Source organism: Megalops cyprinoides, chromosome 20, assembly GCF_013368585.1.
Source record: "Megalops cyprinoides isolate fMegCyp1 chromosome 20, fMegCyp1.pri, whole genome shotgun sequence".
Classification (NCBI taxonomy): Eukaryota; Metazoa; Chordata; class Actinopteri; order Elopiformes; family Megalopidae; genus Megalops; species Megalops cyprinoides.
Window position 1 is genome coordinate 3,279,723 of NC_050602.1, and position 19,011 is coordinate 3,298,733.

The 19,011-nt window shown below is 43.7% G+C and overlaps 1 protein-coding gene across 4 annotated transcripts in view; it reads right to left on the bottom strand.

Annotated features, from left to right (window-relative positions):
• Positions 1-11,011, bottom strand: part of LOC118795950 (myomegalin-like) — a 59,104-nt gene extending 48,093 nt beyond the window's left edge. For all 4 annotated transcript variants that reach the window (XM_036554771.1, XM_036554770.1, XM_036554769.1 and 1 more), the window contains exons 1-5: positions 10,649-11,011; positions 6,192-6,268; positions 3,227-3,350; positions 2,509-2,654; positions 1,270-1,426 (exon numbers count right to left, since the gene is read on the bottom strand). In XM_036554771.1, coding sequence (XP_036410664.1) covers positions 1,270-1,426; positions 2,509-2,654; positions 3,227-3,350; positions 6,192-6,268; positions 10,649-10,789 — 645 coding nt within the window. In that variant the 5' untranslated portion in view covers positions 10,790-11,011. The remainder of the gene's footprint in view (positions 1-1,269; positions 1,427-2,508; positions 2,655-3,226; positions 3,351-6,191; positions 6,269-10,648) is intronic.
• Between the last annotated feature and the right edge of the window lie 8,000 nt (positions 11,012-19,011).

Consider the following 19,011-nt stretch of genomic DNA (forward strand, 5'->3'; position numbering starts at 1 on the left):
TACAGAATAAGGCACACTTTTGATGAATCAGAGGCCCCGTGTGCCTTTATAATACTTACAGAGTGAATGACATGATGAGATTTTTGGTGTAGGTCTATAAATATTTTCTTATTTTAACATAATGTAAGGTATTTGTTTCCATGACAAGAAACGACTTGCAATTCAGACATAACATAACACACATGTTCAATGACCCTGGACTACAAAACCAATGAAAATAAAAGGAATAAAAGTCAAATCCACATTGATATTAAAAGTACATGAGCTACGTAAGGTAAGGTATATAAACTGCGTTTCAGTGTGTGAGAGTCCTGAAGCGAGTTCAGGTGTTTTCGGCTAGTATGTTTTCCCGTCCAGCTGCTTTATTACATGTACTTTGCGCTCTTTCTTTACGTGGCATTCTGGATAAGAGTGTCTGCTAAACGACTAAATGTGAAACGTAGCATGTGCGATATGCATGTAGCACTGAAGAGAACACAAGTGTGTGTGTGTGTGTGTGTGTGTGTGTGTGTGTGTGTGTGTGTGTGTGCCATGGTCCCTGTGGCCGACATAAAAGGCACCTTGAAATAAAAACAGAAATGTGTTGAGCGCTGCTGTTTCCAGGAGGAGCGCGGAATGCCTCCCGAGGAATGGCAGTCGCCCTGCGCTCGTGTCCTATTCCCCATGCAATTACAGTGACTCGCAAACAAGCCAGCCTGCCTCCTCATTCACACTCACTTGTCACCAGAGTAACTTGTGGGGACAGGTGACCTCCCTGTGCTGCACACTGAACCGAGGTGTGTGTCCGGGTTGGGATTTGGTAGTGGGGTAGATTTCGAGCGGCTGGCCCTGGGTAGGGTCCCATTTCTAGATGAAGTTGAAGGTAACGAATCACTGAACGACTAGCTGAGACAGGTATGGCAGCTTTCCCTGTGTGGTCGCAGGGTTCTGGAAAAGGACTGTGTTTGCAGGTTCTGTGGAGATAATGTGGCTTCTTTGGAGTTGGGTTAACTCACCTGATCACAAGCTGGCTAACAGCAGCAGACCAGGGATGGATTCATAGGTTTTAAGACTGACTCCAGATCAGTGACTTAAAGAACATGTATGTTCTGTGACCTGAGCTGTGTGTTTTTTCTGCTATGAATGCAACAAGAAGGAAGTTTCCCATTTGTACTCTGGTTGAGTTCGATGGCTCCTGATTGGTTCTCAGCTCCACGATATATCTGACCCCCTTATGACAGTCAGATTGCCAAAAAACAGCCGCAGCCCTGAGGAAAGAGGCAAGCTCACCTCAGCGTCCCTCTCTTTCTGCTGGAGAGAGGCAGACAGGTCCTGCACCTGGCTCTCCAGGTGGCCCACTCTCTCCTGCAGGAGGCCTCTCTCGTCTGTCAGCTCAGCAATCAGGGCTTCTTTGGAGCGTAGGGCGCGGGTCAGCTCCTCCACCACCCTGCGGACCCCCGACAAACACATCATAACATAACATTATATACCTGCCTCGCCAATGCACTTACCAAGAATGATGCATGTCATTTACATACCATCCATTTCTACAGGTCAATACACCCTGGCGCAATACAAGTTAGATACCTTGCAAAAGGGTATAATAGTACCCCACAGGGAAACCAAAAAGTTACTATTGGGTTACAAGATAACTTACCATTACATCACACAACTGGCTTTGTCTGCTATGAAAGGGTATCCTGGAGATTTCTTAGAAAAACAGTCAGGTTTACCTTGTGAAGAATTAGCATATGAAGGGAAATTGATATTATTTTTTAAAAAAGCTAACAGACATTCACAGGCTAATATAACTTGGATGGATACATTTCTGTTCTCTTGTGCTGGATGTCGCTCTGCATGAGAGTATCAGCTAAATCAATGTAATTTTAAAGTTTCATGCTAAGGAAAGTGTTTAGTTTGATGCACTAAGCACTAAGTAAACTGTTTTTACAAGGCTGATGTATGTATGCTTGTAAGGGTATTATAAGTCAAAGTAGCCATGTTCTCTGAGTTTTGTATCTAAAAGAATTAGCACTGAGTGCCTTGAATGTCAGTTCTGTGAGGTGGGTTTTGCATGGATAGCTGAGGTGGGGTTGACACAGGGCATATTTTGGTTGAGTAAAGAAGGGCCATTAATCAAAGAGAAGCAGCTGCTGACCTCTGACCTCTTACTCAAAGACTCCACCGCTCTCATTCCAACCCTCTCATATGCACACACACACACACACACACACACACACACACACACTCTGCGATCTCTGACCTCTCGACTGGAGAATCTTCTGCCCTCATTCCAACACTCTCATATGCACACACTCACACACACTCTCTGATCTCTGACCCCTCAGAGAATCTCAGAGAATTCACTGCTCTCAATCTTACACTTTGCATACACACACAGACACACACACACACACTCTCTCTCTGTGATCTCTTACCTCTCAACTGGATAATCCAGTGCTCTCATTCACAGGTAACACAGGTTAAGTGTGAAAGCAGTTGGTCTGAGTGCCCCCCTCCCATCCTCACCTGTCCCTGCCCTCTGGCAGGACGGGGGGCTTGTGCCCCTCCTCGGAGGCGTCCTTCATCCCTCCCCCCGGGGGCGGTCCTCGCAGGGATCCAGTCCCGGCGAGGGTTGCCATCCTCTCCGCCTCGCTCCGAGCCAGCTTGGCTTCCTGTGGCGAGATCATGGTCACCATCACACTCAAGCTTTATGGCATGGAATGGCATAGGTGGCACAGTATGGCGTAGTTGTCATGGTAAGCTTGTGTGCTGGCAGTATAAGCACTGTGCAGTGCATTGGAAGTAGTGTATTGAAAACTCAGTCCTTATAAGCAGGTTACTGACAATGCAAACTGTGTGCATCTGCAGTGTATTGACTGTGTAAACTCTGTGATTGGCAGAGGGTAGTATAAACTCTGAGCTTCAGCAGCGGGCAGTGTAAGCTCTGTGCTTCAGCAGCAGGCAGTGTAAGCTCTGTGCTTCAGCAGCGGCCATTGTAAGCTCTGTGCTTCAGCAGCGGGCAGTGTAAGCTCTGTGCTTCAGCAGCGGCCATTGTAAACTCTGTGCTTCAGCAGCTGGCAGTGTAAACTCTGTGCTTCAGCAGTGGGCACTACACTTTGTGTTTCAGCAGCGGGCAGTGTAAAGTGATTGGCAGTGGGTGGTGTACACTCTGTGATTGGCAGTGGGCAGTGTACACTCTGTGTTTCAGCAGTGTGCACTGTAAAGTAAATACTTTTTGTAGCACCTCCTGGAGGAGCTGGATTTTGGTCTCCAGGATCTCCTGCATGTGATCAATCTCCTGTTGTCTCTCCTCACACCGTCGCTGCAGCTCTGCCTCATTGTGATTGGTAACACTCTCTGCTGTTGTCCTATCAGAGCAGAGGGGGAGGGGCAAGGTTTTAGTGGCATAGATAAGGGGTATAGAGCTTCAATCAACTAATCACCACAACAGCATTCAATTTAAATTAAGCTGTGACAGTTTCACATCAAGAAATAATGCAAACATTGTTATTTTAATCTGAACTGAATTGAACTGGACCTAATTTTGACAAATGTAATATTAACAATCATAACACCACAGTGCTCCACAGTGGTGATTTAGTCAGACATAGACAAGGCAAAAAAAGTGCCATTTATGAGAGAATGTGCCATTGTGGACATCTGACTGATTGACTGACAAGCACAGATTCCCCCTTTTCCTCTCCCATAAACACTTATTCTGAATTTACCAGGAGTTACTCATGCAGTCATATGGTTTCTGTCTCAGATTGCTGCTTTATATTGCACTGACCGGGACTATCTGGCGACGTGTGTCCAGAGCTACTCAGGGTCAAGCAAGGGTCAGGCCCAGGACAGGACATGCAGTCAGTCAGGTTCTGTTTTTGTGGCCGGAGTGGAGCGCTATCCCATAACACCTCTACATATAGTACTGCCTCTTTTTCTTGCAGAAACCTTTACAAGGTGTACTTTCAGGCTTGATCACACAAGGAAAATGGGATAGGTGTTTGACTGTACACGGCTTCCGTTGGTTGAAAGTGAAATTCCATTGGTTGAAAAATACAGTCATATGCATGGTAATAGCACAACATCCCTGCTGAAATATATTTAGGGAGGGAATATGGGTTCTGGGAGTACTGAGGCAAATGGGAGACAATCAACAATATACTCTTTGAATCTTGTATGAAAATGTATAAGGTGTTCAATCCTTCTATCTGGGGTAAGATATTGAGCATTGAGTCCTTAGTTAAATTTCCTAAGTGGTGTCCCATGATCCTCCTGGGCTAGGCTCAGTGGACAATAAAGTCTCGCCTGCTTGTCGCCACTTCTCCACCCGTCTGATGCACAGTGCACGCTTTTAACTGTGACGACAAGTGGGGCTCAGATGACCCCGTTTATTTCCGACCAGCCTGGGCACACTGCCAACTGGACCCCCATTTCTCAGGCTGGTACCATTTTGGAGACTCTGGGAACCAGAAGGCCCTACTCACCCCAATTTGCTGCATTGCAATTTGTCCTTAATGCTAAATTAGGAGGCAGTAATATAAATTGGCCAAAAGAAGCCAAAAATTTCATCAAAAGTTTAGGAAGACACTAGAATTTATAGGAAAAATATTACGTGAGTAAGGAAAAAACAAATGTGATTCTCACTTAATTTGGTTACTTGAAGTTGGGGATAAACTCAACTAGTTAGATTAAATCCAGGCTCAAATCAGATTGAGGCAAATCTGTCAGTGGGACATCTTTTTAGTACAGAGCTTAGAGTTGGGGGAGGTCCTCTTTCAACAGCTGCTGCTCCTCTAACCTGTGGCACATGGCAAGAATCCCAACAGACACAAGCAAGCTGTCTGCATGAGGGCCCAACCCCAATGTATAAATATATAAGACATGGGGCTGCTGAGACACCGGTTACATCATACGCTCGCAAAAATCAAACAGCAATTCGTATTTTTAACAGGGCACAGCTCCATGCGGTCATTTTATTTTTTGATATGCCGCATCAAATCATCTCTTGCGTACCACACTGGCTCTCGGCAAGGGGAGGAGATCCCAGATGAGCTCTGAATTAACACCATTTCCTTTCAACAGGGAAATGAAAGTGTGGCACTCTGTGCTTTAATATTAGATATACAGTATGGCAGGGAACTCAGTACAGGCAGCTTTTTGCGACAGAGATTACACCGGGTTTGTTAACTGGGACAAGAATGTAACAAACCCTGTCCCCTGTTGTTTTTAGAGTAAACAGAGCTTTCAGGCCTCTCAAGTGATATGGTTAACTAAGCAGTGCAAGAAAAGAACTAGGGTTGATTTCCTGCGCTTTAGACAATCAGAGAAAGAGGAGCCCAAAGTAGTTAGAGGATACTGGACACTGGACTGCTGCTACTGGACATGATTTGGGGGCAGCAGATTTGATTGATGGCCGAGGTTCAGGCATGCAGGCCGATGAGCTCTTGGGACCAGGCTGTGCCGTCAGACATGGACAGCTGCAGAGATGAGGCAGTCAATTGTCACCGTACCTGAAATCCAAACCCAACCCCTCCCCCTGCCCCTCGGCATCCCCGATCGCCGGCTTCCAGTACAGGAGTACAGGAGAACCACGGCAAGATGCCAGATCTGCCCTTTTGCTCCTGGCACATCGGAGGAGCCATGGCAAACGCCGGCTATGCGACCCCCGGCAGCTGCCCTGTGAAACTCGAGCACCCAGAATCTCAGAATCTGCCCGCAGAAATCGATACTGATTCCCGAACCAGAAACAGGGGGCATACGGGCTGTCACTTAGTTATATGGCGATAAGGCCACCAAAAACATACTAAAGATGCTGGAGCCACCAAATTGTCTCTAAGAGAACCAAACCTCAGAGTGGTTGCCTCAGTGACAGTCTTTTAGTACAATAAATACATTAAATACAATATACACAATCAATACCACTGTGCCCTTTCAAGAGTTGAGGTGGGTCTGTGAAAATCCCAAAGCAAATTGCTATAATCTCACTGTAAATCTGTCAGTCTTGTAAGACATTTTAGGAAGGGTAAAACTAAGGGTGAACATTATGATGCTCATTTCCCTTCTGTCACACTGGCTCCCTCTCTGTCCCATTTCACAACAAACTCCACCGGTCTTTGGTCGCCTGAACCCCAGGTCCGCTGTCCCCTCTTGATGTTGATCTCAAAACCTAAAGTGAACATGAAAAACAGGTAGAAATGGAGTCTTACAAGGCTTTGTCAAGGAGTTGCTGTTTCTCCAGAAGCTCCTGCTTCAAGCTCTCCACTTCTACTTTCAACTCGATGTTCTGAAATGAGGAGACAGAGAAAAACATTGAGGGTCTTCGCTATAAATTCTGCTGAAATCATACATCTTTGCTTAAGATGAAGATTAGATTATGCAGGGGATGCACTGCTCACACCAGACACTCAGTAATCATTTACCCACTCTTTATATGTTATTCTGACAACAATACCATCTGTACTTGAAAAGACAAAATGGAGACTACTGTTCAACTACTGCTGTCAGGTATGCGCACACACAGGAGCCTCTTTTAAATCTGACCACAGTGTGCATTGTCCTGAACTTTGAGTGATGAATTACATAAAGAGCTATATTTTCTGTAAATGATGCTGTGTGGGTAGTGTAAGATGGTAATATTTGCTCAGAAGCCTTACTCGAAGGTAATGACACTGCAGCTGGAGTTTGCAGGAGGGAAAACTAATGTGCGTATGGAAAAAACCCTTCTTTTTGTGTTGTGCTCTAAGGATTGGTCTGGACTTCAGGTAGTGAATCTGTCTGTGCGAAAGTGGGAGTCATGCCCTGAACATTTCGCTTCTCACACAAGGAGAAACCCTAGGGCTCAGACAGAGTCTGTTCTGGAGGACACAAAGTTTAGCCACATACAGGTCCACTGGGAAGGCAGGTTTGCTAATCCGCTAAATTATGGGTTGGCGGGGTATGCGTAAAGACACTTCAAAGTACCGTGACCAGAGGATTAAGGGCTTCAGTGTTGGGATCTGTCACACGTAAATACAAAAGATATCAAAGCGTTGCCTCCGCGGTAATGTGAGATGGGCACGGTTATGCAATATCACTTAATTTCTTCATGGTAACGCGAGAGCACCAATCGCATACAACAGCTGGCAGGGGAGGGGGCAGGGCTGCCCTGGGCAGCAAGGGTGATGTAGAGATCAGACAGAGGGCTTGTATCCCAAATGTTGCCAGTTTGATTCTCTGCTGGGGCGTTGCTGTTATATCCTTGGGCAAGATACTTAATCCAGAATCACCTCAGTAAATATCCAGCTGTATAAATTAATAACATGTAAAAATTGCAACCTACGTATGTTGCTGCGGATAAGTGTCTTGCTAAGCAGGTAAATGTATGTACAGTGAAGGCCTGGGTTCCAGAGGCCCTTAGCCCAGCTCAGCTTAATGAAATCTCTATATCCTCACAGTGATGCCCGGTGTGAGCCTCTGTTGGGTCTCTCCAGCCTGCTATATGATGCACTGAGATTCCATCGTGTAGCGGCCAGACCCCCCACCCCCTGGATTAACAAGAGAGCCAAGAGGGGCATCATTTGACACCAACTTGGGACATCTTTCACTCGTGTCATCGGTTTTATATTTAGACGGCTGGAATGCTGGCAGGAGGGCTCTTGGGGGGTGGGGGTAGGGGGAGCAGCTGGGGTTTGTTGTTTACCTGCACTGAAAGACATCTGCCCCAGAGAACAGTATTTAATTGATACTTTGTCGGGCTTGGGACACAGATTGGGCTGGGCTCTGGCTTGTTCCCCACCCCACATCCTGGCGGTTCAGATTCACTCCCTGGGACCTGGCATCAAAGGCAGCTGTGGCACACTCTGTTCTCTACTGCACCCCTCCCTGCCTGTTAGGGAGGTCATGTTCACTTATTCACAACAGTACGTAGAACCATCTGAATTTGCAGTAGCACTCACTACACTTTAATAACATCTAAATTAGCAGTAGCACTCATTATACATATGTATTAGCAATAGCGCTCACTGTTTTTCCAAAATTCAGGTCCTGAGTGCTTCCTCTGGGAGCCAAACTACAATCTATAAACTATAAATAAACTCATCACTGTGCACCTGCTATTTCCATCCCCACAGCCCACGGCAACAGGCCCAGTTTAAACCTCCCCCCAACCCCCAGCCCCACAGGCAGAGATGGCACAGCCTGTGATTGGTCTGGTATTACTCTGAAATAGAGAAGTGCTGGTGAAACCACCCCACCTCCCTTCCACACCAATTGGCTGGTTTTGAGACCTGCTCTGGCCCAGGGACTAGAGATTTACAAGGAGAGACTCCTCCAGACTAAATCTGTCAATGAAAACAGCAGTCTTCGATTACTACCAAAGTGGAAGGGTCTCCCCCCTGAGACTAGATTGGGGTCAGGTAGCACATTATTCTTTCATGAGGAAGGTGATGGTCAGATGAAGGTCAGTCATAAATACAGTTTCCTAGACAGTGAGACAGTACTGTTTTCCTCAACAGAGTCTATATCCAGGTTTTTATAGATGGCATGAACAGTTAGAATTATATAATGTGTCCTTGGCTGCCATTGATTAAAGAGAAAGAAACAGTATATTACAACCTTGTTTGGAGAAATAGGTATGGAATTTAATTTACAGCAGCATACTTTACTGTATCTGTGCTTTAAGTAGGGTCTTTAGAAAAAAATATAAAACCACAATTACTTAAAGTGGGTCTGAAACAGTTTCAGAAACTTTCTCTCTTATGGATAAAACACAAAATACCACAACATGTTTAAGTGAATCTTCAGATTTATAATTTGGTTTGTGTGTATATGTATTGCGAAAGCAATGTAAGCCTCTAAGCTAAGCAATGTAAGCCTCACACTAAAATGAGCATTTAGAAGAAGGTGATTTTACAGTTGTGATTGGACCATGGATCACTGTCATTTAATGGTAAATGACAGGTCTAAACAGCTGATTAGAGGCATACGGAGCAGTAGCATTGCTTTCAGTCAGTTTAGTCTCTCTGCTGTGCTGCATCTGGTACAGTTAGGTAACACTGCTAATACCACAGTCAGACATCTCATTGGCTGTGTTTAAATTTTCTGGAGCTCATCTGCCATCATGCTGGTATTAAGTGGACTGATTGCATAGAAATGAGACTACATTGAAGCCCCTCTGAAGCCTGGTGATTTTCCTATGTTGTCATTTTGCAATTGCAGACAACAGCTGAGCCTCGGTGTCACCTTCGGCTAACGGGCACTGCCTTGAACCTTTTGCTCAGGATTAAGCACTGACTGGCGTCAGACTGGAGGTGCGCCAAGAGCAGCAATGCCCAGTTATCACATATTTATTGAGATATGAAGACAAACACTATCCATGTCCATAGAAGGGACCATGATATTGGCGTACATTCCCCTAGGCCATGCACAATCAAACACAGTGCCCTAAAACCAACAAACATGCAAGTAGCAAAAGAGCTAAAAGACTCACAACAAATAAAAGTCCTTAAAATCAGCTTTTGTTCTGGCCAATGACTGCACAATCGATAGATCTGACATTCGGGTTACCTCTCTGTACTTTACTTAAACCATCAGCATGTACCATTAACATGTACTGTTGGCATGACCACACTCTCTCTTCAACACTGCAGGATATTACCTCCATAGACAGCACACATTTTCTCAAATGTGTGACAGATGCCTGTGCATTACAATAACTCAGATGTTCTCTCTAATGTGAGAAAACATCATGTGCTTACATCCACACGGTGAAGAAAACTGAACATGCCAGGTGCTTCGTGACTCATGGCTATGACTCGTTAAGGCTCTTCAGAGATTAACTAATCTCTAAAGAATATCTTCAGGGAAGCAATGAAACATTTCTAAGTCAAGTATACAAGTCATCTTTGCTAAAAAATTCACATAATTAAATAGCTAATTACTTTACAAAGTAGAAACAATAAAAATGTTTTATCATTACATCTTTACATTGGTTAAAATGCACAGCAAACCTATAATTATATACTATACTATAATCTCTGCTGTTGTTGTGTGTTGCAAGCGACACAATGCATGACTTAGTGAAATAGCTTTTAACCCTTTTGCCAATAGCACAGGTAAACTGCTCTAAAATCAGTACCATCTCACCCAGAATACTGTAAATATCAATAAAATTACTTATATACAAATTTAAATTTAGTTTATAAATATCATTGTATTTTTTTAAGTAATTTTACCTTCTTTTCATCAAAGTCCCAAAACTGTACAGAACATTAATTAAACAACATGATTATCAAATTCATTTAGACAACAGTAATCACAGACAACGTAAATAACCCAACATATCATAACCTTGCCTAACATGACATTGTTTAACATAGTTTAACACATATAACCTAGGAAAATAACAGATGGTATATACACTTCATATCTGTTAAGTGTTCTAACGTCGGTATAAAAACAACTAGCATGACATTTCAAGCATTAACACCTGGAAGTGCTTTTTTGCTGACCACATGATATGTTGTGTGAGTGCTACATTTCAGCTGAGTCTGGCTGCTGTGTGCATTATAGCTGAAAAACATGTTGATCGCCGCGCAGTGACCCAGCCTGGCTCCTGCAAGCCCACTGCCTCCCGGCACCATGCCACCCCTGCCCCCCCGCAGTGCCCCAGAGCCCCCTCACTCACCCTCCTGTACACGTCTTCACTGCTGTCCTCGTACTTCTGCTGGACACGCTCCTCCAGGAAGTAGATGCGGAGCTTGAGGCTGAAGTTCTCCTTCTTCAGGTCGTTGAGGTGCTGTGACAGAGTACGGTAACCGTTAGACATGTCCAGTACTGCGGGCGGGCATCCTGAGGCCCCCCCGCCGTCAGTCCTACGGCATGCCCGCGTGCGCAAAGACAATTTTAGGCAAAGGTAAAGACGGCTAAAAGCTGTTTGCTCGCTAAACTCTAGGGTGGAGATGGCATGGGTGCGCACGCGGCTCGAGTGTGGTACGCGCGGACGCAGAGGGCTTGCTTGCCCTCCTTCCTCAGAGATCCGTCTCCCTCATCTCCATGATGTGCTCTGAGCCAGAGGGGGTGGCCAGGGGTCCTTTTTTTACATAGGGGAGATATCCTAGGAATCCCTGGCAGACAGGAGATCAGCCAACAGGATCATGGGAAGGGGAGGGAGAGAGAGAGAAGGAGAAAGATAGAGGGGGAGGAGGGGGCTTACAGTGAGATTGGCTGGTCATCCTTTAGGAGCTGATCCATGTCTCTCTTGCTCTCGCTCTCTCAATTTCAAATCAATTCTCCATTTGTATTGCAACAGTATCAACAATAACAGTGACAGTAATAACTACAGTAATTAACTTATCTCTTTCAATACTTTACGAGTAAACTTAGATTTCTATTGTATTAATTCTGAAATGTATATTCCAGAACTCTTCATTTAATTTTACATTTCTGTCTTCAATCTTGAACTTATCCTAAGAAGTCAGCATTGGTATTATATAGCAATTTTACATATTACATTGAGAAACTGAGTATAAATTAGAGGTTTTTCAAACATGCATATTCCCATTGGTTATAAACAGTAATGTGGTCCTATGCATTCATGTCTTCCTTCATCTGCAGTAGCAATACACTGGTGGACTGTGAAGTCCAAAGCCACATTTTAACAATTCAAGCATATTTTACAAAAAGCATCTCAATGGATTTCAGAAATAGGTCAAGGCCAGCAGAGTGAAATACCTCAGTAATAACATAAAAATAAATATAGCTGCAAGCAGCAGTTCCGGGGTCCAAGCACAAACAAGCTAATTGCTTGGGGGTCTTTAATTTCATGCAGTAAAAGTCTGTGATGAAGATTTTCACAGTGTTAAGAAGAATTTGATGAAAGATAAAACTATTGGCTCATTTGTACGTACCAAGTTTCATGCCAATCGGCCACACAGTTCAAGAAAAGTTAACATTTAAGAGTCGTACAGATAAGTCAAGATGGTCACCAAAGTATTTGACCTATGGCATTCTCCCTCACTAGGATGATTGTTGTAAGCCTCAGGAGTTCCCAATGTTTTTTTTTTTTTTTTTGGTAGGAGGACAAACTGAATTTGTAACATAAAATCCAATGTGACAGCCAAACCATGCCATCAGTTTACAAAATTTTCATACAGAAGCATCATCCTTTAGGGTTGTATAGAATACAAAGTATTGACACTTTTTAAGCAACTGTCTAGAATTTATGTCCATTTGAACACAATAATTTTTCAACATTGATTTTGACCTTTGCAAATTGATTGGCACATAGCTCTGGTGTTATTTGATGTAGCAACTATTCCTTCACAATTTAGACTGAGCATACCCCAAAGGCAATACATTGGAAACTTTGCGTCAGTTGAAGTTACGGTTCATGAAAACAAGATTTTAAAGTATATTTTTCATATATTAAAAATTGGGTTAAAAATTGGGGGGTTCAAGCGCTTGTGGAGACTGTGTTTTTTGACGGATTACTTTCAAATTTGGAATATCTTGTCAGTGAGGCCTTGTCATTGTGCACAAGAAATTTCAGAATGATTGATGCAACGGTGAATGATATTGGCTAATTTGCATATTAATTAGGAAATGAAGCAACTAGATTGGCTTGTGGCAGCCATGTTTGTTGATGCAGCAGCTTCTTCTTCGCAATTTAAGTTGGGATTTGGTTCAAGATGAAGTCTTTCAAAATTTGTGCAAATCGGCCCAACCGTTCAGAAGAAGATGTCATTTTTGCTGAAATCATAATTATGCAAATTAGCTCAAAATCCAATATGGCGGATTTCAAAAGTTCAAGAGACAAAGTTGTTCCTTGTGATGAGGGGAACCTGTATACCAAGTTTTGTGACTTTTCATCAAATGGGTCAAGGGGGCTGAGCTTTTGAAAATGGCGATTTCAATCCAAGATGGCTGCCAGGTCATGTGACCTATGGTCGCCATATTGTAAACAATTGTTCAGGAGATGACTCTCTACCATTCTACCAAATTTGGTGACTTTTTGATGCACGGTTTTTGTTTTATGGGCAAGATTGGAAAAGCGGCTGAATAATAATAATAATAATTATAATAATAATAATAATAATCAAAGTAAAAACAAGAGGGTTCCAGCACCTTAGGTGCTTGGACCCCTAATAATAATAATCCAAGTAAAAACAAGAGGGTTTAAGCACCTTTGGTAATAATACACAATAATATTAGTAAAAATACATATTCCACTCTCTGGTGCCTCATACAGTAAAATAACTTAATCTTAATAAAAATGAGTGATTATAACTGTAGGTATCAACCCCACTATAATGAATTAAAAACAAGCAGATGACTATAAAACACAATGTTTTATGGGAGGAAAGAATAAGAGAAACAAGAAATAATACAGTGTTTCCACAATGTTGACATTAAAAGCATCCTCCTGTCAACCCCTCTCTCTCTATCTCTCTGCATGCTCCTCTCCCTCTCTTTCTCTATCCCGCTCTGCCCTCTGACTCCCTCTTTCTCCCTCTCTCTGTCCATCTGCTGCTCTCTCTCCCTCCTGCTCCTTCTCCAACCCCCTACCCACCTCCCTCTCCTCCTCACTCACTCAGTCTCCCTGACTCCCTCCTTCTCTGCCACTGACCACACCCCCCTCTCGCCCCAGGCTAGGGGTAGCAGCTGCAGCTCATCAGGGTCCAGCACTCTAGGGCCACGTAAGGGACAGTGATGATGGGGTAGCATTTGGAAGTGCTGGACTCTGGACCAGATGGTCACTGGCTTGAGTCCCAGCTGTGGCACTGCCTTTAAACACCTGAGCTGCTTGACCTGAACTGCTCCTGTAAAAACTTTCTATAAATGTGGTTACAGAATGTGGATTTGGAAGTTTTGGAAAAATCCCTCTTGTGAGGGGACAGTTGGCTATGCAGGAAACACGCTAAACCTGTGGCTCAGAGCAGTGGTCAGGTCGGGTTCACTAAAGGAGTTCTGCCCATAACTGTGCCAGGACTCATCCCAGCTAACCCTCAGCTCAACAGAGTTGCACAACAATGAGCTTGAAGGAACTCAGAAATATATTTCTATGCCATTTGTCATAACATTTTACATATTTTAATTTATTTGACACAAAATACCTGACAGTGTATTTGTATTCTGACTTTTGAATCTTCTTTTGACACAGCTTATGTGAACTTAGTCTTTTAAGATCAACACAGGATTTCCTGGAAAAAAACCCCTGAGTTTCTATGGAAGCAAGAAAACTGCCGCAATGTCAAAAGCCTTATCCACAGTTATGACATGCAGCTGACAACTGCTCAGGCCTTGACTGTGATGCTGATGTAAATATGTGTGCAGTGATGTCACTGAGCCATAATGGCTCCTGGCAGGCTGTTTAGGAGCAGCAATGACATCAGTATTGCTGTCAGAGCAGACCCCTCGGATATGGGGACCCCAGGCAGGCCAATATTTGGGCTACTCCAGACAATACTGTGTAAACTATCAGTCTCTGATTGAACAGTTGTTTAAAATAATAATAAAGTTTGCATAGGGGACAGCAAAGCCTTTTGAATGTTTCAGTTACATCAGTTATGGATGAGTTATGGTGAGAACTTTCTTAGACTTCTGGTTGATATATTGTCCTAAAATTCTCTCTGAGTCATTCACTGTGTTGATACAGAATAATATGGTCTGTCTGTATGTCTTATTATAAAAAGAGAAACAGGCTTTAGAAAGTGTCTCACAGATATAAAAGTGCTGTATGGTGACCACCACACTAATGACTCCCTGATCCAAACACAGGCACAGGACTGTGGAATGTAAATATCATTTTTTGAGAAGATGTGCCAAATCCACTGCATAAGAAGCACAAGGACTCTGTATTCAAAAACTGGACATTTTTAATCTGAGAGGGGCACTGCGGCTCCACAAACGCAGCTGAACTTACCAGCGGCCGCTGAAACAGGAGACGTGGGACTTCTGCGCCGTGGCTATTTTTAGGAAGGCGTCTGGGATTTACCGTAAATCCCCGACCCGCGGCCCGGGAATTCCAGACCGGAGTTTAACGCACAGCTAAAAGCGCTTCGTGACTATGACCGACGTTCAGGCCACGTGCGACATATGTTGTTGTTGTGCTTGCGAGACTTGACTCTCCGCAACGCTGCGCCCCACTCGAGTACCAGACGCTAAATCAAAAGCGCGTGCTGGCAGCTTCGGGGAACAACAGAGCTTTGTTTACACCGTGTTTTCGGAGAAAGGACATTAAAGCGGCATCTGTTTTCAAAACCCGCGTTATTTTCCCGGGCTGCGTAATTAACTGACTTTTAATTGCTAGTTATACGCGTTCCCGTCACTTTGCTCCTTTGAAACAGTCTTAAGTGCTGTTTCTCTCGCTCTTGTAATGCTGACTATAACGACCCGAGGGGCCAAAATACACAGGTGGAAAACGGTGGTTTCACTTAAGTTTGTTTCCTACTAGGCAGTGAAATTCAAGAACAAGGTGGAAGGATCCAGATGGATGTCTTAGTAATACTGAGCCTCTGGATTTAATCAGAGAAGAATGGCTCTGAAAATGGTGCAAAGCCTTAATTAAACAAATGTGTCCATTAGGAATGTCAGCTTCCAGCCTCCTGTGTCTCCTGCTTCTGCTGTCAGTGGGAGCTTTGGACTGAAGTGGCTGTTTTTCCTGGCCCAGAGCAGGACCGAGAGGGAGGATTTGGAGGGCCACCTGGGTCTGGACAATATCCGCCTCATCTATGTGTCTTTGCATGAAAGGGGAGCCTCAACAGTCTCACAGGACCATTGTTCCTGTCTGTGTAGATAGTCAGCTCCACAAACAGGCAAAGGACTGCGCATCTGAACTCAGAGGCAGTTCCACTAACAGGATACTAACTGCACATCTAGGTGAAACACTGGGGCCACAAACAGTCTAATGACTGTGCAGCTAGGTGAAGAGTTCTGTCCACAACAAGCCAAATGACTGCACAGTTAGACTCAGGGTCAGGTCCCTAAGCAGAAAAATATTTGGGCAGCTGAGCTTATGACCCTGCACGATCTGGTGACTGTGCAGACATAGCAACCCACACCTCTAAAAACATTGATCGCAAGATGAATGCGTTGCCCTTGACGATGCACTGGCAGAGACACCATGTGATCATTAGAATCCAATCAGGGCGCATGTTTGTTGGGGAAAAAAAACAAACACTGTCAACCCAAAACCTAAAGAGAAATAACCTTTTCTCACGACATGTTCTCCTTTGTTTATGATTACAAGATTTAGAGGAATATTCTTAAAGTTTCCTGCATATCCTTAATCCTTGTTACAATGTTTATCTATTGCCATACTGACCACACTAAAAGTGAGAAACAAATGAACCAAATATCCAAGCCAATGAGAGGAATGATGGGGTACTTAGGTCACACTCGCCTCCATTTCTGTATGTTTCTCCTCTGTTTCTGTCCATTTCTCCACATATACGAACATATATGTGAATTACCTCTTGAAGAGAGGGCTAATCAAACAGCTTCTCATGAGAATCAGATTTCTTTCAAAATCATGCAGACAGGCCAAACACTTTCCACTTACAGCTGATTTAACAATGTATGAATATGTAGTACATCTTTGTGTACACTATCCTTCCAAAAGTCATGGGACACAGGTACTTATTAATAAAATTTATCTCCATTCTAAGAACGAATAGTGTGTTGGCCTTTGACAAGTGTCTGCTTTAATATGTCATGGAAGACTGTCTTCTAATTTCTGGTAGAAAGCTGGTGGTATTGTGCTCCATTCCTCCTTTAAAAGCATTAGTAAGCTCCACTACTGAACAGGACTGTTTTGGCCTTGCCCTAATACTGTGTTCCAATTTATCTCAAAGGATTCTGTTGGGAAGAAGTCAGGGCTCTGTGCTGGCCATTGCAATTTTCAGATTTTATGCTCCTCAAACTAAACAATTTCACCTAAAGTCATATCTATTTTCCTGCATTCAGAGGGGATGTCCCATGATTTTTAGCAATATAGTATACATACACCCCTGACATCATTAGAATATGTATAGCTATTGTTTATCACGTTCAGAATAAAGCACTTTCCTTTCCTCTCTTCCCGTCTGGGAATGCCTTGCTATAGTAAGGTAACTGCTAATGGAACAAGCCACCTCTGATGAAATGAACTGATGAAAAAAATCATTTACAGACAACTTATAACTTATATTGCACAGAAACCCACGTATTTGCCTTTGTCTTTTACAATGTCTGCAAACAGAATACAGCTAACTTTTCTCTTCTTCACTTCCTGCCGTGCATGCAGACTGTGAGGCGCTGAGTCTCTCTCCCTGCAGTAAGCAGACAGACGTTTGCAGCAGGTGATGACATTTGCAGCACAGACATACCGCAGATATTCCGATATTCTCTCGTCTCAGCGCATTGTTGTGGCTCGGCTGAGAGGGAATTCAGACAAGGGCGGGGAAACGAAGGAATTCAGGATCAGGATCAACAGCGATATGCAACGTTGGGAGTCGTCTTTTATTCCGTTTCAAACTGCTGTGTTGCTTTGCACACACTCTGTGGTCACCTCATGGTCACGGTCCTAAATGGTCCTATATCTTGTATAGTTGACTGATAATCTAAACTCAATTAAGTATGTGAATCACAGTAGCTCATGGCACCAGGAGAGCTATGTTCCTACGGATGGAGCATCTTAGATTGATACTCTTGCCAAATAACAGCATCAGTTCTACTGCAGAAAACCTCACACAATCCAAGTTGTAGAGTAACCCATTAAACCCATCTAATTCACAGAAACAGTCAGATTTGATTAATTATTAACAGTTATAGATGGCGTTTCCATTCAGGAATTGACCCTGCAGTTCCTTTTGTGGGTAACATAAATCTCTTCTCACAGCTTACAGGGCTGAATCACACTGAAACTCTTACAGACCAGACAAAGACATTCTTGGCACCATATCTGATACCTCCTCATCGATTGCCCTGCCACAAGCTGTGATATTGTTACTCCCACAGGGGAGATGCTCCTCGGACAGCCTCAACTAATGGTGCTGGATGTGAGTTGCGATCAATACTGCAGTGTGATATTCCCACAGAGTGCTCCCCACCCCTGGCCCTTCAAAAGCCCCGTGGAGGCAAGGTTAGATCAGTGAGATCACCCCCAGCATTATCTCTTTTTACCTCAGAGGTTTAAAGGGTGATGCCTCCTCCAAGCCTACAAGACATCCTGTTGGCTGAACTTCAGATACTGTGACTTTTTAACCAACAACAGCTCTGTCCACCGTCAGTCCCTCAACTCTTTGAAGCTCTCGCACATCATCAGTGCACATCTGTACAATGTGCCCACTTCAGCTTTAAAATGTTCTTATTTCGGCCTGGGGTAAAGCGCACAGCTATCGGTCAGTACAATCTAAGACAAATAATCTTCCTGTTTTCTATGTGCTCACCTTATGAACTCTTATGAACTTTTTTTTTTTAGATGAAGAGAAATTGTAGTACCTGGTAGTATACTATAGCTTCACTCCAGAAAGTAATATGTGTCAATGCATGGGAAAATACAGAATTCAAAAACAAAGAAAATCTTCCTAACGTTTTGGGGTTTTATTTTAGATATTGTGACTTTTTCACAGGAATGTTCATCACACAAGTTGAGGAAGTGCAGATTGGTGCAACAGCATGTCCGTTCACCCATCTAGGTCACAAAACTGGCCCACACACTCCATGAGACAGACCCCTAAGGGCTACTCTGAGCCTGTACGCAGATCAGTATGTCCTGAGGATCCATTGAGGTCACACTAATGTACACAGCTCGCTCCGTTATGGCACAAAAACAAGAAATGACCTCATAAAGAGACACACTAAACCTTCAGAGGATACAGTGGGGAAAAAAGGGGGAGGAAACTCAAAGATGGTTCATTAAGTCCTAGCAGCTGCTGAATTATTGAGAGGAGTCGTACTTGATATACGATTGGGACACCAGATGCTACCATGGAGCATTAGGAGATTACAAGAGCTCTGTGTTCAGCATCAAACTAACGCCTCCTGAGAAGACCCCACATCTACATCTGA